The sequence below is a fragment of the Curcuma longa genome, chromosome 7 (assembly GCF_044706935.1).
Source record: "Curcuma longa cultivar G26 ecotype Majalengka, Jawa Barat chromosome 7, ITB_CL_G26_1.1, whole genome shotgun sequence".
NCBI lineage: Eukaryota > Viridiplantae > Streptophyta > Magnoliopsida > Zingiberales > Zingiberaceae > Curcuma > Curcuma longa.
The window spans coordinates 12,367,868-12,395,564 of record NC_133867.1 but is presented as its reverse complement, the minus strand read 5'-3'; the positions used below and the strand labels follow the sequence as shown (position 1 = coordinate 12,395,564).

The 27,697-nt window shown below is 38.4% G+C and overlaps 1 protein-coding gene across 1 annotated transcript; it reads right to left on the bottom strand.

Moving 5' to 3' along the window:
* Positions 1–21,998: 21,998 nt before the first annotated feature.
* On the bottom strand, positions 21,999–25,084 carry LOC141831873 (G-type lectin S-receptor-like serine/threonine-protein kinase B120). Its single transcript, XM_074719287.1, has 7 exons — positions 23,794–25,084; positions 23,607–23,714; positions 23,273–23,502; positions 22,978–23,188; positions 22,659–22,896; positions 22,436–22,586; positions 21,999–22,348 (listed from the first exon to the last, which is right to left on the bottom strand). The coding sequence occupies exons 1-7, from the start codon at positions 25,082–25,084 to the stop codon at positions 22,043–22,045; spliced, it is 2,535 nt and encodes an 844-aa protein (XP_074575388.1). The 3' UTR covers positions 21,999–22,042.
* Positions 25,085–27,697: the final 2,613 nt, after the last annotated feature.

Here is a 27,697-nt window from a genome sequence, read left to right as displayed (position 1 = left end):
AAATTAGATATCGTGGCATGACACCGTTGCAGCCCACTTGTGAACCGTGTCTGGCTTCTTCTCTTCTCCCACACGCCTTATCTCGCCTCCGCTTCCACTCTCATCGACTCGTTCGCCCTCTTCTCGCTCCCTTTGTACTCCAGCTCCCCCGATCCCGTCCCCGACGATCCCTCGTCGCGCATAGGGCGGATCGCGCGGCCGTCTTTCTCTTATTCGATCGGCATTTGTTGAGTGGAGGAGGAGGAGGAGGTTTCGGCAGCGGAAGCGCTGCGGGGAGCGAGATATCGGAGGTTGGCGACCGGGAAGGAGGGAAGAAGAGAGGTAGGATGGGGCGGCTTTTTCTGATTAGCCTCGACGGCAAGTTCTACAGCTGTAAGCATTGCCAGACCCACCTTGCCCTCTCCCTCGACGTCGTCTCCAAGGTTTGTGTCTTCATTGCTTCTGTTTTGCGTGCTACCCTTTGGGAACTGCCCCATTCTCCGTGTTCCAAACCGTTTTCTCTTTTTCTCTGTGGCTACGTTCTGTAGTTAAACTTTTCTGTAATGTGTCATGATTGCAGCATAGATCATCAATGTTAAGCAGCTTCCGAGCTAACACTCTTTAGCCGAGAAGAATGTTATGCTATAAAAGCAAAAACCTAGAAAACTACGATTCTGTTTTGAGTTAAACTTTGGGGGCTAGCCAATTCTTCGTGTTCCAATGCCCTCTTTTGATCTTCATTACGAGCTAAATTTTCTTAACTGAGAAGAATGATACATCATAAAAGATGTTTTTTTTTTGGAAAACTACATTATATTACAAAGAATAATTATATTTCAGAAAACAATCACTAAAACTTTTTACAATTACAGTGCCTAACAGGAAAACGTATGCATTTAATTTATTTAGGATTTTTTTTACTAAATTACCTAAATTTTTGTATGTATCCCTCTACCCCTTGTACATTAATGATTGTAATTGATCATATTTGAACTAGTTCATACTATTTCAATCTATTTTCTATCCCTTTATCTTTTATTGGTTTTAGACTTTGCTGATCTCAGATAATGTGTTTTTGTTTTATCCTTTTAGTAACCTCACACATCCTTATTTCTCTTACATTATTATTGTGTTGTTTCCTAATAGTTTGATAGACTAGAATCCTTAATGTATGGCAAGTCATACCAGAGTCTTGTGAATTTTCCCTTTATCATATGGGACACCCAACAATTACATGGATTTCAAAAGCTTATTTCTATTTAAACAACCATTCTTATCCATTATTTATGACACATTCATCTAGCATTAGGACCTGTTTACATATTCGGAAGGGAGAATTGAGGAAAGTACAAATTTTGAGGTTCTCTCCCAATTTATGTTGAACAACATTCGAGTAGAAAGGGCTCTAGTAGGATTCCACTAAAGGACTTTGTAGTAAAATAGCATTTGCCCAATACTAGGTGGGCGAGAGCAATCTTCACGAAAGGTAAGGGAAAATGTCCTCTTTGTTTGTTCCCTTTTGGTGCAATGTGGGCATGTGGCTTGGTAGTGCGCTGTGAGGTTGATGTGATGTAGGGTGGCGAGCGTAGGCAACTAGTGAGGTCAATGCGAGGGTGGTGGGTGACATCTCTAGACAAAGGGAGGGCACTATTTCTAGGTGAGGTGAGGGAGGTGTGTGGTAGTCAATCAACTGCGAGTATGGGAAAGCGAGGGTAATCTTATCATTACCTTTTCATCCTTTCCATCTTCTCCTTTACTAAGGTAAACATGTTGATGGTTGACCGGATAGATTAGGGTTAGATTGGACCGATTTGGACCACATTTTATATCATAAATAGGGATTTTGGGCTATTTCTTTATTTTGGATGAATTTATAGTTTTTTATTGTAAATTGCACTAAATTATGGGAATTTATGGATATTAATTTGTGCATTTGATTTTTGTAGGAAATTCGGATGAAATTAAAATATTTGGAGGCCTAATTTGTAAAAAATCAAATTGGCTCGAGTCGAGTTCAATTCGAATTGGAAATCAAGTTGACTTAATCAGCCCAAGTCCAATGTTGATTCAGTTAGCCCAGCCAAAACTTGATTCAAGCCCAATCTAACACTGTTCAGACCTAAATTCAGATCAAATCAGTCTAAGTTCAATTGAAGCTAGCCCCAAAGCTAAGATGGCCCAATTCACTTTACTTCATTCGGCCCAAAATCAACAATTCAACCGGCCCATCTCCATCGGTTTAATTCCAAATGTTGGTTCGGTTCAAGCCAATGGCGGTTCAGCGCTAGGGAATAAATAATCGCCAGTTCACCGAGGAAAAAGGGGGGCTCACTGTTCTCTCCCAAAATCGCTACTCTTGTTCATCCTCGTCTCCTCACCGCCGCCGCGATCTGAGCCCCGTCGCGGCCCGCCACCGCCACTCCACCATCTTCTTCTTCAACCTCTGATCAGCACATGAGCAGAGACGACTTGAGCCCGGTGGATCTGCGCCAATGCCACCGCAAGGAAGTCGCCGATGTGGTTCGGAGGTGAGGTCCTTAGTCACCGTCGCCGCGGAACAAGGGCTGTGAGTGGTTCTCCAGTCATCGGTGCACGACGGCATTCAGCACAGAGGCGCCACCATGGGTGGTTCTCCGGCGTGCTGCCCTGGCACTTCACCTCCCCAGATTCCTAGCACAAGCTACCCTTCGCCGATGTGGTTCGGAGGCGTTAGGAGATGCTCGTGCTTGGCTCTGATCGTCCCCTCCACCGATGAAGCAAGGTAAGGATCTCAATTTATTTCTATTTTCTGATTTCTGTTCTTGGACGGCAGGAGTCGGGCAGAGGATTTGAGCATCCGAACTTTGGCTTCTCCGACCGCTGCTCGCCGGGGTAGTCCAGCTCCGGTGAGTTTCGATCTGTTGGTGTGAACTCCACCGAAGTACAAGAGATCTTGTTCTGTGCTGGTCGGGAAACCATCTTTCCACCGTTCTTCCCTCTGTTCCTCCTTCCTTCAGTTGGTGCTGGCGCCGTTGAGGGAAGGAAACCTAACCCTAATTCTCCTTTCGCTTGTTTGTTTCCTTCTTTTGCTGTATCAGTTGTTGCTGTTCATCAAAAACCCCCATGAATTGTTTGTCTCTAACCCTAACACCTAATTGTGTCCTAACTTTAACTTTAGTTCTTAACTGTGACTTAGTTTAATCTTAACCCTAATCCTTAATTCTAATCTTTGGCTTGTGAATCTACTTGTTCTGATCTACAATTCTTGTTGTTGAGCTTTTGAAAATGATGTAGCCTACGGTGGAAATTATGAGCAGGAGGTAACCATGGTACATGAAGTTGGACTTGTAGTGATTCTGGAATTGAATGGTGACCGGTTAAAAACATGTTTATGCTATATGTTTGATTGTAGAAATGGGAATAAAAAGGTTCTGTTGATGCTAAGTATTGATTGAAAGCTTTCCATGATATCATGTAATAGAATTGTGTTTATTAGATGGTGCATGCTATGTCTTATGGGATGGAAATCGGTTATAAAATGTAGTTTGTTTGATTGATTAAAAAGATATGAAAGTGGGAAATTATGTCTTTGTTCGCTGAATTATGTGTGTATTCATGTTGCTCAACGATTTTGACAGAATGTTTTGCTTGTATGTACTGTGGTGTTGGTTTATAAATGATGGTAATGAAATGGGGTTTGTTTTGTGTCATTGTAATGTCCATTGTGAGATTTGTAGAATGCATGATTGTAGGATTGATGTTGGTTGAGTGATGTGGTAGGATGTATGTTGTACGTTTTAAAGTGTTGTATAATGCATGTGTTGTGAATTGATGTAGAGAATTGTTGTTAAATTTGTTTGTAGATGTGTTCCTTGTTGTTGGAATTGTAAATTATTTGATTATGTTCTTGATTAGTCAAATGTAATAACCATGAGTTAGGATTGTAATTATGGAATGTATGAGTGATATATGATGTGAGGTTAGTGTTGAGTTATGTAGGGTTATGTTGTTGTAATATTGTATGTTATGATTCATCTTGTATATTGACTCATTTTAATAAATGAAATTTGTATAATAAACTATTGGATTCATGATTTCTGTGTTGTTGTAATATGATAAATAATTCTTTAATTTGTGTGCTCCTGTAAATATGATTGTATATTGGTTGTTGTTTGTATATTGTATTCTTATTGATTGTTTAATTGTAATAATTAAAGTTGTAGATAGGAATGAATTAAAACATAATAAAATTCATGTGCCAAATGTCTAGAATAAACTTCCGATCATTGAGTCCGAGAGAGATGACCTGTACCTCTTTATATTACTTTAGCGATAAATAGGGGTTTGGTAAATAAATAAATAAATAATTTTGATGGGTGTTAGTGATACAATAAATAAGGGAATAAAAGTATATAAATAATTCTTATACAAAACACCCACATCAAAATTTTGGCGGCATTGCCGGGGACTCATTTGATTGTTTGTTTATTTTAGACTGTATAATAGGTGTTCTTATTTGTTTATTCATTTCATTTGTTTGTTTATTCATTCATTTGTTAATTCATTGATTAATGTTATTTATTTATTCATTCATTCATCTTTCATTCTTAATTATTTAATTCTTTTGTTCTAATTGCTTGGAGGTTGTTGTTTTCAGTGCACTAATGCTTGGTCGTGACTTTTCTATATTGGAGAGGTGCACGAAAGTGTAGGGAATTGCACTGAGTCCCTAGGATCACTTTCATCGATGTTGTCTGGATCTGTTTGCAGAGTTGAGAACCCAGGGCGATCAAGAATCAAGGGACTCCTCTAGCGACGATCCATCTTCCCGGTGAAAGCAGAGTAATTTATTTCACCTTGTTTTGTATATACTTTCAATTCTTTTGTTTTTTCTGTAAATAGGATGTGTATAAGTAGGATGTGTATACTTGTTTTTTCTTTCTTTGTTAGGATGTGTATATATTCTTTATTGTTTATCTTGTTTCTTGTGTATATAATCCATTGTTTAGTTTAGGTTTGTTTTATTTAGTGTATATATTCCATAATTTAGCTTAGGATGTGTATAAATAAATAATTTAGTTTAGGATGTGTACATTAATTCATTATTCATTCTTTCACAATAAATTTTTCCCCTGCATGATTTCATTCATCTTAGGATTTGTGATGAAGTTAAATGAGTTTATCAGATTATTAGAGATAACAAAGCATGAAAGAGTTTGTGGATTGCGTGAGGATATAACTTAGGGCTGGATTTTGCTTTGATAAGTTGAGATGATGACCTATATTTATACCTAGTGAGGACTGAGCCTGATTGCTTTATTTGTTGAATGGCACTTATGGAGAATGTTAAGCTAGAACTTGCTCTGATTCTGTCAAGGCCACATTAACATGAGGTTACATTGATCATGAAGGTTATTTCATTGTTTCACATCCATTCATCTTTTCTTAGTATAGGTCTCAAATAATTCTTCCATCATGTGTTCCATTTTACCTATCATGCTTTGTTTTTCTTTGATATTGGAATTGGAAACCTTAACTGTTGAGATGAGTTTTGCCCAGGACGGACAATAATTTAAGTGTGGGGGTGTGCTTAAATGTTTCACCATTAATAAACTAGTAGTTTTAGTCTTATTTTGTTTTGCTTGTTGGTAGACTTTGTTGTTTTATTTTTATTTTCTTATCCATTTTTAGTTTTGTGTAAAAAAAAATGAAAAAAAATCAAATCAAAAATCAGAATTGAAAAAAAAAAAAAAAAAGAATTGAAAAAAAAAGAAAAATAAAAGATAACGAAAAAAAATCATTTTGTTTCATGGTTGTTTCAAATAATATGTGTTGTTTATTGGTTGTTTTGTTAATAGGAGAATAATAGTTTGTAAATGGACAGATAGTTAGTAGCAAGTTTCTATTTATGGTTCTCCTGTTATGAGCTTCATTAGAATGGTTTGAGTTTAGGAGAGGATGGAATGGTATGTCTTGATATTAGCTTTTCCCCATGCTAGCTTGGATGATATGTTCTCTTGGGCATTGCTTAGTATTCTCATCTATGAAACATGTTATGTGTTTCTAATTCTTCCACTTACATTCTTCTTTGCATTGTTTTCATCTTTTATTGCACATTATTATGAGCCTTATTCCTCTTAGCATGTTTCCTTTGAAATTCTAATAAGCCTTCATGATTATGGAACTTTATGTATATATAGTGGTGGAGAAAAGAAGAAGAGCAAGCCTATGGTAATACAGGATCCATGAGTAGCTTGAGAGCACTCCACTTATTACTTGTTTATGAGGATGAGCCACTTCATTATTTCCCCTGTGAGGTTATGGTCATCATTCTTGACTTATTCAGAGTAGATTGAAATTGTTGTGTTATTGATCAATGTATGACATGAGTTCTGGATTGTTTGTATCTTTAAAATTTGGTACTTTTATTTAGCTTATCATTACAAACTCTTAATTTGGTGGATCATTGTTAGGGGGAAAATAAATGTATATTAGTTTACTTTCACGGGATGTGAAAGAATAAGTGTGAGAGATTTGATAATTGCCTATTTGATTGGGTAAATTAGGATCACAGTGGGCTGATTTTGATTATATTTCATATCATGAATTAGGCTTTTACCTTGTTTTTCTATTTTGGATTAATTGTGGTCTTCATTCTATTTTCTATTATTTTGAGGTATTTATCGATATTAATTTGTGGTAATTAATTTGGCAGGAAATTAAGATGAAGATAACGATATTTGGAGGTTAAATTTGAAGGAAAGTTAATTCTGGTTCGAATCAGATTCGAATTGGAGTTTAATTGACTCAACCAGGTTAAAAATTAGTTTTGATCCATCTCAGCCGAGCCCAAAGTCCATTTAAGCTCAGCCCATTCTGTTCAAGCCCACAAACAAATGAACAGCAGGTTCATTTCTAATTAGCCCGGTTCAAACAAATAAAAAGCCGGTTCAAGTTCAATTCAATCCGGTCCGGTTCATTGGCCGGTTCAAGGAAGGTTCAATAGCCGGTTCATCATGCGGTTAAAAGGAGATTTTAGGGTTAGCACACAGGGGGTTCGGTCGCGAGAAAGAACACTGTAACTCCTCATCTTTGTCATCACGGTCCATCGCTGAGCTCCCCGTTCATCTCCTTCTTCCTTCACGATCAACACAGAGAAGGCAGCAGTTGAGGAAGACGAGCGCCAACCCTCCGCACGGGTGTCCACCGCGAGCGGAGCGCTCCAGTGTGATTTCCCTTCTTCCCTGTCAACTGAACTCTGCCACTGAGAGCGATTTGATCCAGCGTGTGATGCCGGTGACAGTTCTCTTCCGCATACACAAAAGGTTTCGAGTGGTAGCCGATTCTCCCTAGCAGTGATTTGTAGCAGGGAAATCGGTCTCTGGTGGTGATTCGTAGCAGAGAACCTCCGGTCATCTTCAACCTCCGTCATTACCGGAAAAGGACAGGTAACTTGGTTTTAATTCTCTGTACTGATGTTCTGGCGGCGATTTGTAGTAGAGCATCGGAGGCAGAGACTGCTAATCCTGTTGCTTCGTTTACTTCCGATCGTGTCTTGCCGTGAGCGTAGCGGTGAGGACCATTGTCCCAGTTGGCGTGACTCGACCAATGTCGTGTTCTGGTTCTGTGCTGACCGGGAACCATCTTTCCACCGTCCCGTCCCTGTTTTCCTTGGCCTCAGTGGATGCCGACGCCGTTGAGGGAAGGAATTCCTAACCCTAGCTAGATTAAATTCGATTCTGTTCTCTGATGTTAGATTAAAAATCCCCCATGAATCTCTAAACCCTATTCTAACTCTTAACCCCGTTCTAATGTTAACTCTAATTCATTTTCTAACCCTAACATCTAATTGTGTCCTAACTTTAACTTTAGTTCTTAACTATGATTTAGTTTTAATCTTAACCCTAATCCTTAATTCTAATCCTTTGCTTGTGAATCTACTTGTTCTGATATGCAATTCTTATTGTTGAGCTTTTGGAAACGTTGCAGCTTACAGTGGAAATTATGAGCAGGACATAACCATGGTACATGAAGTTTGGACTTGTAGGGATTCTAGAATTGAATGGTGACGGGTTAAAAACATGTTTATGCTATATGTTTGATTGTAGAAATGGGAATAAAAAGGTTCTGTTGATGCTAAGTATTGATTGAAAGCTTTCCATGATATCATGTAACAGAATTGTGTTTATTAGATCGTGCATGCTATGTCTTGTGGGATGGAAACCGGTTATAAAATGTAGTTTGTTTGATTGATTGAAAAGGTATGAAAGTTGGAAATTACGACTTTGTTGGCTGAATTATGTGTGTACTCATGTTGCTCAACAATTGTGATAGAATGTTTTGCTTGTATGTACTGTGGTGTTGGTTTATAAATGATGGTAATGAAATGGGGTTTGTTTTGTGTCATTGTAATGTCCATTGTGAGATTTGTAGAAAGCATGATTATGGGATAGATGTTGGATGAGTGATTGGTAAGAAGCATATGCTCAATGTAGACTTGAGTTGTTATTGGTTGTGATCACATGTAAATAGTTGTTGTATAATTGATTCATGAATAAATCATGTTGTAGGTTGTGTGTTTTGTGTCTTGTGTTGAATGTGCATGTTACAATTGTTGTTTGTGTATTTAAGTTGATGTATGTGTAAGATATTGTAAATATATGTTGTATGTTTGTTGTTTATAGTTGTGGAGTAATTTGTAATTTTGAGATTCAAGTTGTATAAGGTTGTATGATGGATTCATGTTGTAGTTTATGTATGTTGAGTAATGTGTGTTGTATGCTTCATAATGTAGAAATTAGTTGTATGTTAAATGTATAGAATTCATTTTATATATTTAATTTTATTAATAAATATTACTTTTGTATCATTGATTGAATAAATGTAGGTTTAGAATGCATACTTTGTATATTAGTATTCTTTTATACATTGTAGGATTAACTTGTCAATAAATGGAGTCATGAATAAAACACAATAAAATCCTTGCACCAAATGTCTAGAATAAACATCCAGTCAATGAGTCCGAGAGAGACGACCTGGACCTCTCTATACAATTTAAGACGATAATAAGAGGTTTGATAAATAAATAAATAATTAATTTTGACGGGTGTACGTGACAAATAAATAAAGGGAATAAATGTAAATATAAATAATTCCCATACAAAACCATAGCGTCAGGCGCCTCGTGACAGGATGAAAGTCTTTAACCGGACCTTCCGAGAAATTGCTTTGGCTATAATGAGTCTTTATGAGGGATAACTAACGGTTACTCATTGTTGGCGAGAAGTCTTTAAACGGATACTCGGTGACAGTGGGTAGGACATCTAGTAGCACGCTGGGGCACCCGAGTGACAGCGGGAAAGCCATAAACCAGGCTATCTGGAGTCATCTCAAATCGACAATAGTAACATTAGAACACCATTGATTTATTCTGAGGAAGCCTAATGAGGTCTAATTGGATAATTTGATGAGAACCCCTACAATTGTGCATTTATTGAGGAATAGTGGAGGATCCAAGTCAATCAATCAATATCTCAAGGAATCCGAAGTCTTAGGATCGCCTTCCCACATTCTGTCACAGTCGAATACTCTCCGAATTAAGGATTAGGAACTCTAGAACACTCTTTCTCCCCCACACCATATCAATTCCTATGAACTCTCCACTCTTATTGTGCTAAGTTAGTAACTAATTCCACTGTCCCTGTGGATTCGATCTTTTTATTACTTGGCGACATTTCGTTCACTTGCGGAGTACGCATCAAGTTTTTTGACGCTGTTGCCGGGGATCGTGCGCAATTTTTTACTAAACATGCACATTAAGTTTTTCTTTTATTTTCTTTTATATACATAACTTCCATTCATTCTTTATAATTCTTTTCATATTCATTAATTGGTACTATTCTTTGAAACTTTAATTTTCTGGCATTTTAATCATTTGTTTTATTGTTGTGCATGCACAGGACCGACCCAGTGGAGTTTCCTTTCGATCCTAAAATTGAGAGAACTTACCGAAGGAGACTTCACACACAGAGGTTAAACATTCAAGAAGAATCATCTAATACAATGTCTCAGAAATCTCTAAAAGACTATGCAGCACCACAAATAAGAGGAATGACATCATGCATCGCCCTACCAAACATTGAAGTAGTAAATTTTGAGTTTAATCCTGGATTCATTGTTATGATTCAATAGAACCAGTTTGGTGGTGGGCCACAAGAAGATCCAAATCTTCACATAGAGATATATGTTGGGTTTTTCGTGCCGCAAAACCGCTTTTTGCGTGCGGAAACCACGAAGCCCCAAGCCACCGGATCCGTGCGAAAATGAAAAATAAGCACATACATGTTTTCTACTACAAGATCTACTCTAGATCTAAGAGTGTAAGAACCATTACCCTCGGTGCGTGCCCTTCGCGTATCCCGCTCGTCCAAACGGCGCCGGATCTCGAGAGCGTCAAGTGTCGCTCCTCTATACATATCCACTCGGACAATAGGTGGAGAACCAAAACTCAAAGTGTGCTAGCACCTTAGGGAGTTTTGGCTAACACTAGAGGAGAGGGAGAAAAAGAGAAGGAAACTCAAAAGAAGCAGAGGAAAGAAATGTCATTCACGTTGAGAACCAAAAGTGAATGAAAAACTCCATTTTTCATCCTCTTGTGGTGGGCCCACACCAAGGCAATTCAAGGCAATTTAATCCCATTAAAAACCTTAAACCTCCATGAGTTACAAACCTCATTTGTAACCTCCCATGAGGTGGCACCTTGATGATGTGGAGCCTCTCTATTGGTCATCACTTATGCCACCTCATCTCAAAGTCAAATGGTCAAGTCAAACATTGACCTTGAGGTGGCATGAGTCAAGTCAACATAGATGATGACATCGCAAAAAGTTAAGTCAACATTTATGATGACATGACACAAAGTCAAGTCAAACTTGACCATAATGTCTTCCTTCTTAAGTCAAGTCAAACTTGACTTCTAATCTCCAAGGTTGATCAAATCAACTTCTCTAGTCTAATTTGGATTACACTTAATCCAATTTAATTCATCACATGAATCTAATCCTCTTGGTTCATCATATGAACCTAATCTCCACCCAATTGCCCTTTGAGTGTGACCCTATGTAATACCCAAAATTTTCTTTCGATAATTTCTGGATAATTATATAAATGATAGATAAATTATGGTAAAAATAATTAGTATAAAATACTAATTTAGGTTTTATAAACTAAATAGGCCTAAAGTGTTTCTTCTTGATGGGTTAATTTCATGGAGGCTTTGCTAGGGAAAAAAACATATATATGGAGGTGTCAAGGATTGAACCTTGGACCTAATGTATAGCAAGCCATGAGTTAATGTAATACCCGAAATTTCCTTCGATAATTTCTGGATATTTATGCATAAAATGTTAGATTAATCATGATAAAAGGAATGAACATGTAGGTTTTAAGAAGGACCTAAGAAGTTGCTTATAATGAGTTACAATGCATAAAGGCTTTGCTATAAAAAAAGAAAGAAAAAGAAAGAAAAATGTGGAGGTGCCAAGGATTGACCCTTGGACCTCTAATATATAGCAAGCCTTAAGTAACCATGGGATATAGTAGTTAATTATTGTTAAAGAGATAAGGGAAATGCTTGTTAAACCTGAAGGTCTGTGGAATTTCATTAAAACAAACGGAGAGGCAGTAGTGAGTTTAGGACGTGGGAGTTGTGGGGAGTTGTGGCTCTCGATCATAACCGCCCGCTTCTCTTTATAAACCCTCCTCCTCGCCCAGAATAGTTTTTTTCCTTCGTTCCTTATTTCTTTCTTCTCTGGCCGTCGAAGGTGTTGGAATTCCTCAACCCAAATAGTCGTCTTGTGTGCCTAAATGCATAAATAAGGGATGCATGCACACAAGATTTTAGCAATAAACTCAGAAAGATGTGCAAATAAAGTGTAAATACATATATAAACCCTACGCACATCAATAGGTTTAAGAGAAACCAGATCTACGACACTTGATCGATCGTTTGATCGATTAAGTTATGTTAATCGATCTTATGATCGACACTGCTCTTTGGAAAAATGTCGGCGCGGGGAGATGAAGAGATCTGCGTTGCGTTACTACGTTACACTCCTTAATGATATACCTTAATGCTGTTGTAAATGCTACGTTACCAAACCAATGCTATAAGTAAGAGCTGAGGGAGGAAGGTTCTCTTCTTCTTCACCGAGATTGAAGAGGGGGTCTTCTTCTCTGTTGTCGAAGGTTCTGATTGGAGGCTGAAGGATCGCACAGAGCATCAGGTTTATTCTTCTTCGCAAGCACTGTAAGTATCCTCTCACTGCAGCATAATAGCAACGTTTGTATATTTGAACTACATGTTTGATGCGTAGGTTAACAGGTCTGAATCTTGTGCTATGTATGAATTAGAGTTTTACAGCATGTTTTAACCAACCATGTTCTTCTGATAATGTTTAAGACTAAATACTTTTCATGTGGTAAAAATCTAAGATTTCCTCATGTTTAGGTTTCGCAAAGATATGCTTGTAACATATGTTTGTATGCTATGGTTTGTATGCTATGGTATGTATGCTATAGAAACATGTAGGAAGTCATTGAAATGGATGAAGGTTGTATGCTGTAGTTACCGAACATGTCTTTAGAAACACGTAGGAGGGTTGCTGCGTAGGGTGAAAGGGATGATCGATCACTGATCGACCACATGGTCGACCACTGGTCGATCCCAATGCACTGATCGACCACATGGTCGACCACCCCATGCGGTGAAGACAATTAATCGATCATTTGATCGATTAGGGAAAACTATAATCGATCACTGGATCGATTACAAGGATGTGTAATCGATCACTCGATCGATTATTAGGTTTAATGAGGAAAACCTTTACGGGAAATGATCGATCACTGGATCGATTAAGGGAGTGTAATCGATCCCCTGATCGATTACCAAGTTTCTGAGAAATGGGTTACGGAAGTTAGTCGATCTCCTGATCGATTAAGAGGGAGTGTAATCGATCCTTTGATCGATTACGGAGCGTTCTGTGGAAAAGAAACAAGATGACTTCTAATCGATCGTTTGATCGATTACAGGGATATTTAATCGATCATCTGATCGATTAAGCCCTCTAAAATGGTCAGTTTAAAGATTATGTGGTTAAATCTTATGTTGCATGGTTACAAAGTTCGGCCAAACTTAGATTAGGGCTTAAATGATATTCTGAATGTAAACTATAATACTAAAGTTTATGTATGTTTAAGGGTTAAGAACTAAGAACCCTAAGAAGACTTTGATCCTAAGGAAATTAGGGTTTAACTGGGTTAGGGTTCCAAGTATCATGAGCCATGGTTAGTTGAACATGGGTAGATGTTAAAAGAAATGAGATACCATGGTTTAGAATATTATGAAATGTTCGATCACTCTAAAGGGAGGTTAGGGTGATTCAAATAGGAACGATGTTAACCATAATGTTACGTTACATCTCATGCCAAGGCTTAATAAAGAGATCATGATATAATGTAACATGATATATGAAATGAAAAGATGCATGAATGTTCATTAAGCTATGATAAAGACCAAGGTCTTTTAAAGAAATGAAAGGAACATTCATGATAAAGATGAAAGAAAGCATGTACAACACTATTTTACTTTAATGCATGGCTGGTATCCGACTTCCAAGGTTGTCGTTAAAGAAAATCCAGGTGACCAAATTCCAAGGTTTTGGGCCTGATAAGACCAAGGTCTACTCGGGTGACCAATTCCAAGGTTTTGGGCCTGGTAAGACCCTCGTAGGGCTGGTGGCTCGCTACCCCAGTTACTATTAGGGAGCGCGCATTGGTACCAAGCCGGGGATCCCAAACAATGATGATGATGATTATGTTGATCTATTATGATATTATGTTTTAAAAAGGCATTTTCATCAATTGTATATCTATGATTTCAAATGCTAAGGATGAAAGATTAATGTTTATGTGCTTTATGCAATGCAAATGTTTATATGTTTATGAAATGTTATGCTTTACATGACGTATGGATTTTGTGAGTAGGAAAGGAGCTTACTAAGCCTTGTGCTTATAGATACTTTCTTATGTTGCAGATCCCTCTAGCAGTCGCTAAATAAAGGGAAGCAGCAGGAAACGGCTGATGAAGATGTGTGTGGTGATGACTTGGCAGAGTCCCGGAAATATGAATTTTATATTTGCATGCTGAATGATTGAATTGTCTATACTTGCATGTTGTAGCTACGATGTTTTAATATCCACTTAGTAGCTAGGAAATGGATGCATAATATATATGTTTACCTATCACATGTTAAAACTACTGCCATGTATATATGCCTTATGTTTTTCCGTTGCATAGTTTCGTGGTTTTTCGTATGATGGTATAAGATGTATGAATGAAAGAATAACTGTAGTGTCCGTCAAGGCTCTGTGTAAGGGCGGGCGTTACAGCTTTTCTCTTATATGGGCTAGCCAATGACAAAAAGAAATGAAAATGGGCCTTAAGGGATTGATAACTTAAATGGGCTTATCTCATGAGGGCTTTGCCTAAAATAAAAAGAAAAAGAATGGAGGTGCCAAGGATTGAACCTTGGACCTCAAGGAAATGGCAAGCCTAGGAGAAGCATGGGGTAACCACAAGGTCTAGCAAGTTTTTGTTATGAAAATGATAGGGGGCATGCTACTTAAGGTTAAAGGTACATGAAGGAGCACATGAACAAGTGAAAAGACACCTTGTAGCCTTTACTTCATGATTTAAGGGAAGTTAATGGAGGAGTTGCAAAGTAAAGTTGTAACTCTCTTCCCCACTATCCTTTTAAACCTCCCTTTGCCGAAATTCCCTTCTCTTCCTTCATTTCCCTCATCGAAACTCTCTTCCACTCTCTCATTTGCTTCCTTGGCAAGAGCTTCTTGGAAGCTACCTCCATCAACAAAGCTTACAAGGCAAGGGAAAGGGATCTAGGAAGGCTTGGAGGATCTAGGAGGAAACAAGGAAGAACTAAGGACTTCTCAAGGCTTCATCTTCTCTTTTCTTTAGGGTATAAAAATTCTCTAAAGGCCTAGGTAAGACTCCCCTCACCTTGCAACTTAATTGCTCTATGATGATGTTTCCATGAATTTCTAATGTTTTAGGTGTTGTTGTTGTAAGAGCATGAAGAAACCTTCTTGATAGCACTACAAGAAAATCGGTCTTTAACAACACTCAAAAGACATCGGTTTTATGTCAAAACCGATGTCTTTTACTTTTTAACAACGGTTTTAACAAAAACCGATGTCTTTGAGACATCGGTTAGAACCTACGACAACGATTTTTGGAGGCTACAACAACGGTTTTAAAAACCGATGTCTATGTGCGCTTTTAACAACGGTTTTTGAAGACTACGACAATGGTTTAAAAACCGTTGTCTATTTGCGCTTTCAACAACGGTTTTGGAAGCTATAACAACATTTTAAAACCGATGTCTATTTGCGCTTTCAACAACGGTTTTGGAAGCTATAACAACAATTTAAAACCGTTGTATATTTTCGTTGTCTTTGAGAGGTTGATTGGAGACTACGACAACAGTTTTTTTGAGGATACAACAACGGGTTTAAACCGTTGTCTATGTGCGCTTTCAACAACGGTTTTTGAAGACTACGACAACGGTTTGAAAACTGTTGTCTATTTGCGCTTTCAACAACGGGTTTGGAAGCTATAACAACATTTTAAAACCGATGTCTATTTGCGCTTTCAACAACGGTTTTTGAAGACTACGACAACGGTTTGAAAACCGTTGTCTATTTTCGTTGTCTTTGAGAGGTTGATTGGAGACTACGACAACAGTTTTTTGAGGATACAACAACGGTTTTAAACCGTTGTCTATGTGCGCTTTCAACAACGGTTTTTGAAGACTACGACAACGGTTTGAAAACCGTTGTCTATTTGCACGCACTACTATTATAATAGTTTTAAAAAAACTTATTTCTTTTTCCCATCCCCCGCTCGACTTAACACGCACTGCCCTTTAGGTTTTTGTCGCGCCGCACCTTTCTGTTCTTCGCGCTCCCGACGTCTCGTCTCTGTCTTAACCCTAGACACTGCCGCATCTTCGACACTGCCGCATCTTCGATCTTCTCCGCCGCTTCAACGACACCGCCGCTTCAACGACACCGCCGCGTCTTCAACCTCCCCTCCCCTTCTCAACCGAGGTTCGGGAGATCTCCGCCGCTTCGCTTCCTCCGGACCTTCGTCTCCACTAAGCTTCCTCCGCAACCTTCGTCTCCACTAAGCTTCGCTTCCACCGCCGCTAAGCTTCCTCCGCAACCTTTGGCTCCACTTCCACACCTCCCCTCCTATCTCTTCGAGTGGCCCACCTCCCCTCCGCAACCGCCGCAAAGCTTCGTCTCCTTTGTTTGAGCCGCCCGTCGAAAGGAGCATCGCCGCCTCCCCTGCTCCATCTCCTTTCCCCGATTCTTCCTCGCTGACTTGCTGCACCGACGCTGAAGCCTTATTCCCCCTTCCTTAACCAGATTCTTTCCTTTTCGGTTTGCTGCCGCAGGGAGAAGATAGGGGAGCCACCGCCGTTGATTTCCTTCCTCAGTCCTCCGCCCTTGCTGCCAGCTTGGAGAAGACCAGAGCTTGAGGGGAAACTAGGGCAAGATCGGTCCTACATTTTCTTGGATTTTAATTGAGGTATAATCTGATCTAGTTAACCATTTCTTTGATCATGAGTAAATACCAAACTTTTAACACGATGTGTGAAATAAGAGTAAGTTCACTATGGCTTGTGGAAAAAAGTGTTTGTGGTTATTGATTGCTATTCTCTAGAAACATATACTGATTACTGATAATATTTGCTTTTGTCTTATAGTGATCAGATGAAATAAACACTAATTCATAATTAGTTGGGTGTCTTCTGGCATTTTATTTTTCATTTACAATGTTGTCTCAATCAAATGGATGTTCTTTTCTGGGTAGGAGAAACTTGCTTCTCTTAATATTCACATATAAGTTGCTTTTGTCTGAACCACCCTGTTACATGCTTAAAATCTCTTTGGCAAAAATTATGATAGATCTTTTAAACTAGTTTCACATCTTAAGTTTATAATTGAAACAATTCTCCTTAAATTATATGTAGCATGTACAAAATGTATAAACTTGACTTCGAAGGCAAATCTGATTTCTTCTGCATTGTTGCTGTAAACATACGAGTTGGTTAAATTCTATAAACAATTCTCAATTTGGAGAGCAATGATTTTTGTTAACAATGTGATATTTTTGATTCATCAGTACAACAAAATGGACAAAGCATGGATGTCAAAGGATAGATTATCACATGAATTTGAAGTTGGATTGGAATATTTTTTGCAATTTGCGCTGCAACATGCTGCTAATCCTACTAGTATACCTTGTCCTTGTACAAAATGTGGAAATCTATGGAACAATAATATTAACAGCATAAGGGCACATGTGTACTGCAATGGTATAGACTTAACATACAAAAAATGGATATGGCATGGGGAAGAATCTATATTAGGGGATTTAAAGAAAGAGAAAGATGCATATGGAGAATGTGAAAACTATTTTGCTGCTGATGAACCTGTAGATATGGTACACGCTGCATATGAAAGTTCACAGAATCCAGATCAATTTATAAAATTACTTGAAGATGCTGAAAAACCTCTGTATCCAGATCAAGTGCCGTTGCTGCTGCTGCAAGTGCCAGTTGCTGCTGCTGCAAGTGCCGTTGCTGCTGCTGCAAGTGCCAAAGGCTTGTGGTATCCGAAGCTGCTGCTGCACCTGCTACTGCCCCAATGGGTAATACCATTTTTCAGGCTTGTGGTACCGTTTTTCTGAATTCTGATCTGGATATGCTCTGCACCTGCAAGTTCTATGATCTGGATATGCTGAATTCTGCTGCACCTGCAAGTTCTATGATCTGGATATGCTGAATTCTGGTGCTTCCTTCAATGCCTGATCTGTCAATCTTCTGAATTCTGATTGCCCCAATAGTGATCTGTGATTTCAGTTCATTCACTGGCAATATCTTATCTATGTTCTCTTGATTTCAGTTAGACGAGTTCTTGTTGATGTTGAGCGTGGAAGAACTCTTATATGGAGATTTTGTTTACTTCTCCCTTTTGGATTTGTAGTACAGCAGTCAAAAGGTTATTTGTAAATGTTGAGGAGGATGAAAACAATGTAATATGTTGCGGAAGATTATTTGTAAATATTGAGGTGCTTTTGTATTTGTGATTTGTTTGATGAATTTATATATTATGATAATTTTGTCATCTTGATCGATCATAATTTACAAACAACATAAAAAAAAAAGTGATATTACATCGGTCGAAAACCGTTGTTAAAATTGATGTTAAACATATATTACATCGGTTTTACACCGTTGCGAAACCGATGTCGTTGTGATATTACATCGGTCGAAAACCGTTGTTAAATTGATGTTGAACAGATATTACATCGGCTTTAAACCGTTGCGAAACCGATGTCGTTGTGATATTACATCGGTTGAAAACCGTTGTTAAATTGATGTTGAACAGATATTACATCGGTTTTAAACCGTTGCGAAACCGATGTCGTTGTGATATTACATCGGTTGAAAACCGTTGTTAAATTGATGTTAAATAGATATTACATCGGTTTTACACCGTTGCGACACCGATGTCGTTGTGATATTACATCGGTCGAAAACCGTTGTTAAATTGATGTTGAACAGATATTACATCGGTTTTACACCGTTGCGAAACCGATGTTTCATCGGTTGAAAACCGTTGTTAAATTGATGTTAAATAGATATTACATCAGGTTGCGAAACCGATTCGTTGAGTGATATTACATCGGTTTGACATCGGTTACAAACCGATGTCGTTGAGTGGTATTACATCGGTTAAAAACCGATGTCTAGTGCCTTCATAGACATCAGTCGCTTTTCTCATAGACATCGGTTTTCCACCGATGTCTATGTTTTTTGTTGTAGTCGATGTTTCGGTCAAATGAAGAATCTAGGGTTTTAAAGTGTTGTTTCAATCTAGTATGGCTTAATATATGTTTAAGGAACTTTTATGTTGATTGAGTTTATGAAGTTAAACCTAACTCATGTTGTAGATTTATATAGTTTCGGCCATGACATGTTTAGGGTTTCAAAGTTATGTTTTTTTTACCATGCTATGTTGCAAAAGATACATGATGATGTTTTATGAGGGTTAGTTTTTCATGTGGATAAATCTAAGGTTTCCATGCTATGATAGGTTTTGGCCATGCAAGAAATTTAGGGCTTTAAGTTGTGCTTTTAACCTAGAGATGATTGTATATGCTATGTGATGTTTTGTCATGTTTTAGGGCTCATATGATTGAATCTAATTCATGTTACTTGTTGTTAAAGTTTCGGCCAAGACATGTATAAGGGAGTTAGGTTGTGTTTCACACTTAACTATGGTTGCAATTGCTATGTGATGAATTCTTACCATGGTTTAAGGTTTCATGTGGTTAGATCTAAAATTAACCAAGGGTTCATGGAGATTAGGGTTTCGGCCAACAAGGAAACCAAGGCTTAGGAGATGTTTTTGAACTTAAGAAATGGTTTAAAATTATTTGATGAACTCTAACAAGACATAGGGTGTCATGAGGTTAAGCCTAACCTAGGGTTTCAAGCTCATGGGGTTTCGGCCAAGCCTAGTTAGGAGCTCAAGTGGTGTATAAAATTTAGCTAATGGTTTTAAATATCACTTGATGTTTTCTTATGATGATATAATGGATTAGGGTTATGATTTAGGTTGAGAATCTAAAGGAACTCTAAGATGATTCGGCCAACACTAAGAAATTAGGGTTTGGTTGGGTCTAGGGTTTCATGTATGTTCAACCATGAATAGCTACAATTAAACTTGTTAAAGTTTCAAGTAGTAAGAATTTGCAAGATCCTAAGGAAAGGAAACCTATAAGTTTTGGCTAACCCTAAGGAAAGGTTAGGGTTTGGGTCAAATTAGGGTTTCAATAATGTTATCCATGATGTATGTTTATCTCATGCCAAGGTTATGAAATGAGATCATGTTATGTTATATCATGCTACATGAAATGATGTTTGAATGTTCACCATGTTAAATGGATGATGAAATGATAAGGAACATTCATGATGAAAAGAAAATGAAAGCATGTACATTATTTTACTTTAATGAAAGGCTTGTACCGGAACCTGAAAGGGATCCAAGGGATGGGCACCTTAAGAACGCCCCTAGGTTGAAGTACATAGAGAAGACCTAGTTACCAAGTAGTCGAGATTTGCAACCTCGGACTAACTTGAAAGGTTGTGCACAAAGAATGAATGGGTACAAGCCGGGGACCCCAAATAATGATGATGATGATTATATTAATCTATTATGACATTATGTTTTCAAAAGGCATTTTCATCATTTTGTATGCATATGATTTAAATGTTAAGGTGAAAGAATGTTTATGTGCTTTATGCCATGATAATGTGTTTTCATGCTTATGTGTTTATTATGTAATATAAATGTTATGCTTGAAGTGACGATTGGTTTTTGGTGAGTAGGAAAGGAGCTTACTAAGCCTTGTGCTTATAGTTTTCTTTCTTATGTTGCAGAGCCAAATAGAAGTCACTAAGCAATGGGAGGCAGCAGGAAAGGGCTGACAGTGATGTGTGTGGTGGTGACGTGACAGATGTTCCTGGCAATATGAAATTTTATACTTGCATGTTGAATGTTTGGATTGTTTGAATGTTTGGTTTTAAGAATTGATATGCTAAGATGTTTTAATTAGAACTTAATATCTAGACAATACATGCATAATAAATTTTATTTATCACATATGAAATCACTGCCATGTTATAGGTTTTATGTTTCCGCTGCGAAGTTTTGTGGTTTTTAATTGTATGAATGAATGAAAGCAAACTGTAGTGTGAGGCCCACGTAATTGTATCATATGCCGACCTCATGACCAGGTCTCGGCCTTATGAACTTACCTCATGACGTGGTCTCAATCTCATATTTAAGCCATAGTGGCACACAGATAAGCTCGGCTATGCATCCAGGTCTAATAGCACTCAATAAGCCATTCATACGCTATCAACTCGGACGCATACTTAGTTCAGTTCATCAACTCATATAAGCTCGGACCATACCTGCACATCCCAGCCACTCTTGGTCCCTAATAATCCTAGCCATCGAATGAAGATAACTAGCGTTGCTAAGCCATTAGATGTTTGAAACTTGTCAAAGATCGGTCCGCTGATAACGCCTTCATAGCCAATCACAAGTGATGAGATCCGAGGATATCGCTCCCGCTACCTCTATATAAACCCTGTTGGTCTAACAGATAACCATCTGGAATTCTCTACACATATTATCACTTATACTACTTTTTCTGTTTCTGACTTAAGCGTCGAAGTGGCCTCGCTGGGAAACCCCGACGCCCTGCTAATCCGTTAGTTCAGTGTTCATCTTCTTCAAGTTCTTCTCGTTAGCGGATTAACGAAGGTTGACATGACATTTCATTGACTAGCGTTTTGACCATCGTCGGCATCGAGCCAGAACAGTTAATTGATAGAATCTTGAGTCGATTGATGAAGAAGTTGGGCAATTACAATAAAATAGTTAGATGTTAGTACAATGACAATTCAAAAGTTTCAACAAAGGTCAGTTGATTGAATAGGCGGATAAAATGAGATTAGTCATATAGAATCACAAAATAGTGGATTGAACTAGAATAGAATAGAAATTTTAAGTGTTTCACTCTCAAATGGGCATTCAATAGCCTTCTTCCATTCTCTTGGTAATCTTTTATTTTAACTCTTCCTTTTGTAAAGATACACTATTGTAAAGGGTTTCTCTAAAAGTTCTTTAAGTTGACTTGTTGTCATGCCTTTTTTGTTTGTATCAATGTTGTTGTCATGCTCAATGTTTGCTTATTGGAATCATGCCGTCGATAGTATTTGTATAACATGTCGATGGTTGATCCTTCAGGACATTAGGCATTTAACATTCATGATAGTTAAATCAATTGGACAAACTTATAATCAACAAAACTTGCTTCAATAGATATACAAAATTTTCTAATGTATCTAATAGTTATTAACATTCATCTCCCAATGAGTTGAGTTATAGAATTATTAGAAGAAATGCCTATGAGTTTGTATGCGGATGATTCAGTGTCACTGACCCCCATTTCCGCAACAAAAGTGGGTCTTCTTGGCTGTGAAATAGCTGCAGCTCCACCCTCGAGCATTACCATGACGGACGACATTGTTGGCCTGTCATTTGCTCGATCCTGCACACATAACAGTCCCACATTTACACACTTTGATACTTGGTTCAATGAGCATGAATCCCTAATTGCTGGATCCACAAACTCCATCACATTATCCTCGTTCCACAACTTCCAAGCCTGCAAATACAAGGTTTCAACTTGAGCAAACATATATAAATGCTCCCATGACAACATTATTAACTAATTCTAACTCTAGATACTTACATAGCCTAAGAGGTTTAGAGAAGATTCTTGACGCATAAAAGAGCTATTTTTCATTCCGCAAACAATCTCAAGAAGTAGCACACCGAAGCTATAAACATCGGATTTAATAGAAAACACTCCTTGCATTGCATATTCCGGAGACATGTAGCCACTGTTTCATCAACAAATAAATATAAGTATCACAAATTTATTGGGTGGAAATCAGATTTATAATAATGCTTACAATGTTCCCACCACTCGCTGTGTGTTGGTTTCCTTCTCATCAGTTCCAAAAATTCTTGCCATGCCAAAGTCTGAGATCTTTGGGCTCATTTTGTTATCCAACAATATATTGCTAGCCTTTAGATCACGATGTATGATTCGTAATCTTGAGTCTCTGTGCAGATAGAGGAGGCCTCGAGCAACACCTTCGATTATGTTGTACCTTGAATTCCAGTCTAGTAATCCTTTCTTTTTTGGATCTGTAAAACGAATCATTTCTGCATTCATGTGGATTTACAGAGAACAAGTTGAACAGCTGAGGAGAAGAAGGATAGCAGTACCAAAAAGTATGACGTCCAAGCTTCGATTGGGCATGTATTCATAGACGAGTATCTTTTCCTCCCCTTGAATGCAACAACCCAAGATCCTGACGAGGTTCCTATGTTGTAGTTGGGCAATAAGAATAATCTCATTCTTGAATTCATCATGGCCTTGCCCTGAATTCCTCGACAATCTCTTTACGGCTACCTCTTGGCCACCAGGTAATATACCCTGCAGAAGAATCAATTCTGTTCAACAGAATCACTTGATGAAGCTCTTCAAACAATATCCCTTCTGGATTCTCAATTCTTTTACCTTGTAAACAGGGCCAAATCCACCAACGCCAAGCAAATTTGCCTCGGAAAAATTGGAAGTTGAAGTAATGATGGATTCAAAACTCAAGACAGGTAGCTCCTCGCATTTTGTATCCTTGGATTCGTCAAGAATGTGAAACGATCGCGTAACTTGTTGTTTCTGATTTCTGTCGTCATTGCCTAGATCGAATGGTATGGTTGCTGTGGCTCTTGGACGAGACAATAATGCAGCTGCAGAATATATTGTTGTCGCTAATTAATTAGCACGAGGTGGTTAAGAAGCAAAACATTGTCATAATTATTAATGTTGTAATCCCAGTTTGGTTTGTGCCTACCTCTTATTTTGTTCCTGTATTTGAGCAAAAGATAGATGCATCCGATTGTTACGATCGCAGCTAAAACAATTAAGGCTATCGCAAAAGTTGGTACCTTTTTTGTTCTATCTGAAAAGAAAAATTAATGAGAACCGTGACATGATCAAGAAACTTAAATTAATGGAGAAGAATAAAGACGGTGACTCACCGAGCTCGGAGGACGCAAGCCGGAGGTACATGTTGTTACCGCCACTGGAGAAAATCTGTATGTCCACCAAATCCACACCCCACGCAAGGCAGCCTATTCCATCCACATGTGCAAAGGCCCTGCACGAGCAATTGCTCAAGCAGGCATCGCGGCATTCATCTTCATCATTCGCGTTGGTGTCCCAATCCGACGAGTCCGGCAGCTTTACCCTCTCAATCTTCAAAAACCCATCGTCCTCTTCTTCTTCTTTACTGCTGCTGCTGTTGCTTGGGCATTGCAGTGCCGTCCTCCTCACGCACCCACTGCTCCAGTTGCCTCTCTTCCACTCCTCCTCCACCGCAGGCACGAAGCCTTTGAGGCAACTGCATATCGGCGTGTTCTCGTCGGAGCAGCTCCCGTAGTTGCCGCACTTGTTGTACACCTCGCACTCCGTGGTCGGTGCCTCCCAGTACCTGGACCACACACCGGTGTCGTCTTGCCATATCAAGTGTTCCACCGTTCCGTTCCATTTCAGCACGTAGCGGTGCAAATTGTCGTTGGCGTTGTAGTAGAAGTACATCTTCTGCTCCTGACGGAAGTCGCTCAACCGGAAGCCGTATAGGTAAGTAGAAATCATGTCTTGGATTCCAATGAAGACCTGGCTGTTCCACATCCCGGACCGCCACCGTGGCTTGCTGCTCTCCCAAATGAAGATCTGCGTCGACCGACGCGGGTCCATCCCCATCGAGAAGTTCCCGGCCGCCGGATCGTCCTCGCTCTTCCACGACCACAAGAGCTGGTTCACGTTGGTTCGGAGGTCGAGGCCGATCCTCATGCCGGGCAGGTACGTGTCGGCGGGGTTCTCGAAGCTCTCCCACGCGACGCCGCCTGAATCGTTGACCCTCAGGTTGCCGTTTTCCAACAACTGCACCGTCGTCATCGAAGAGGAGTTGGAGAAGAGCGGGGACAAGCCAGTGGACCATACGACGCTCTGGTTTCCGTCGCGGATGACGAGGTTGCCGTCATCGGCAATGCCGAGGCTCCCCGATTCATCTCGGACAGGGTCCTCGCGGTTGGCGACCCAGAGGATGGTTCCGGTGGAGAAATTGTGGTACCAGATTCCTACGTAACGGTTGGTGGACCTGCCGGGGCTGAAAAAGCCCAGCTCGAAGGTCTCGCCGGCGGAGATTAGCGTCTGCCCGTCGGGGAGTGAATCGCCGGCGGTGAGAATATCCTTGGCGTGACAGTGATCTGGAATGACCAAAAGAGTTAGAATGACGACGGCAACGGCAGAGAGATAGCTAATCTCCATTATCGAGATGCAGGATTGCTTTGTCTTTAACCTCAACAAGATGCACGATTGCTTAGTAGTAGTCCAAAACTTTACCATCGAACGAGTTATTGTAAATTCTATTTGGGACTCTGGGTCAACTATAATCAATTAATTGGCTTCAAAGTCTAAGTTCGCATTTTGACCAACTTCATCTGATAGAAGGAAGATTCAACTAAAGATGGCTAACAAAAGCAATACAGGCAGCCGTCATATTTGATGTTTGAGACAAAGACAGACAAAGTCGGCGCACGAGACGGGTCAAGTAAGCGCACGAGGTTTAGACCATTTTCATTAGAAGAAAAAAAAACAAAAATTGAGAAGACGCACGGGGTAAATGCAAAAAAAAAAAAAAATTGGAAAGGAGACAGTCAAACGTCTAACAGAAAATATTTAAATTGAAGCAGGATGTTAAAAAGATTGGAGCAAAATACCGTCATCTATAAAATTGTTGACCAATTAAAAAAGAGAAAAATTAATCAATTTATTGATTGAAATTAGAGAAATTAATTCATTTCTCCTTTTGCATTAGAAAACTCATTAGATTCATTAGAATTTTGCCTTTTAACTTTTTTTTAAAATTATATCAGTTCAAAAAGTTATTTTATCAAATAAATTGATAGCTGAAACTGAGAAAATTTAATTAATTTTTCTCAGTTTCAGTTAAAAACAAATAGCTTTAAACTAAATAGTCCCTATCTTTTTAATTCTTCTAAATATTTGAAACGACTCGATAAATTAAATAAATTATTTTTCCTTATTTTTCAGAAAATACTAAAAACACATTAAATTAAATAGGTATTTTATTATTATTATTCAAAAATTAATAATCATTGCACTAAAAGCAGTAACATGTGTTTTGACCCATGGAATGGGATGGCATTTGAGTTTGGCAGAATAATACTTGCGTAGGATTGTCGGCTTTGATTTTCGATCAATATTCAACGTGGACAAAAATTATCTGTTTTTTAAATATAGTTGTTGAGAACAGTATATTTTATTCTATAACAACTTATTTTGTTTTCTTTATGGGTAAATGTGAGTATGTATAAATCAAAAGGAGATTTGCTATTTAGATTCAGACATGCCTGAATGTACTATTATGAACATTGAGTCAATTTTGAGGATTTATCATAAGTGACCCAATGTGCAAGGTTCTATAAACATGAACATGTATTTTCGCAAAAAGTATATCAATATCAACCCGTGTTCCATCAAAAATACAATGATTCTTAGCCTCCAAAATAAAAGGCATGCCTAGGTTGCTTGGATTTGAACTTACTCTTATACTGCCATTTGAAGATTTGAATATGTGGGTTAGTGCGGGGCATAATTGAGTTGGTTAGTGCGGAGCGGAGCAGATTTGTTGAAATGGACAAAAGTCGAATCTCGACGAAACCGAGACAATGCTCTCCCCTATAATGATCAACTGTAATTTTTCTATTTATCTCCTCATAGATAATTGTGAAATCGACCGTATGAGTGGTAGATTCCATCTTTTGCTGAAGCCATTTGAAGACTCGAATATGCATTTGTGGGTGCTCATGTTATACCGTATCTCCAACCATTGTCGCACCTTCATCCAAAGACTCCTGCTGATTGGACATCAGAAAAACATACGTCGAATTGTTTCTTTAGCCGGCCTACATAACGCAAAGGATTTATCCATCATATAAATCTGCTTCTCTCTAGTCAAGTGCTTCTCATTTGCGAGCAACCATGTTGTAAAGGTATTTCGGCAGATTTACGATTTCCATACCACACTTGCCCAAGTTTTTCTTGTGAGAAAACTACCACCCACCAAAATGATAAAACTGATTATTGATCGTGCTTTTCTGACTAATCCCTTCCCATGACCAAACCTGATAATCAAAATGAAAATTTATTAAATCGCCCAAGATTATTCAAATCACACTTTAAAATTTACCAAATGGCACATTTATCTTCAAAAATATGCTCCATGCAACCCACGCTTCAATGGACGCATTCCATTAGTTGACTATGCATTTTATTTATATTTTTTTATTAATCCGGTATTTAATCCTAGAAATGAGATCCAACCTTATGAAAATATTTTATCAATCATAAGAATAAATCTTAAAGTACAACATCTCATCGTGCAACAATCAACGTCTTAAATTTTTTATCCCATTGAAGTAAAATTTTTATCCCATTGGAGGAAATCGCCCTGTAATGCACCGTAATTGAGACAGTACGTGTTATTAGCTAACTAGACGGTCGACTAAATGTGACTCCAATCAATTAGATGTAATTCCAATTAACTAGTTACAATTAAAAAGCTTTGGTCAAAAAGTGTTTAGCAGCCATAACAAATCAGTCATTAATGAGGTGCAAATAGTCTTTATATGGTATGAATTCAAAGCCTCTAGAACCGCATGCACTTTTGCCTCTAGGACCACATGCACCTTTGACCAAAGATTTTTTATTGTAACCAGTCAACTAGAATCACATCTAGTCGATTGGATTCACATCTCATTGATTGAACAATAGACTAATATCCCAGAAATACCTTTGGTAAAAAAATATTTAACAGTCCTATAGTGATCAAAATTAAGAAAAATAAACACGGACAAA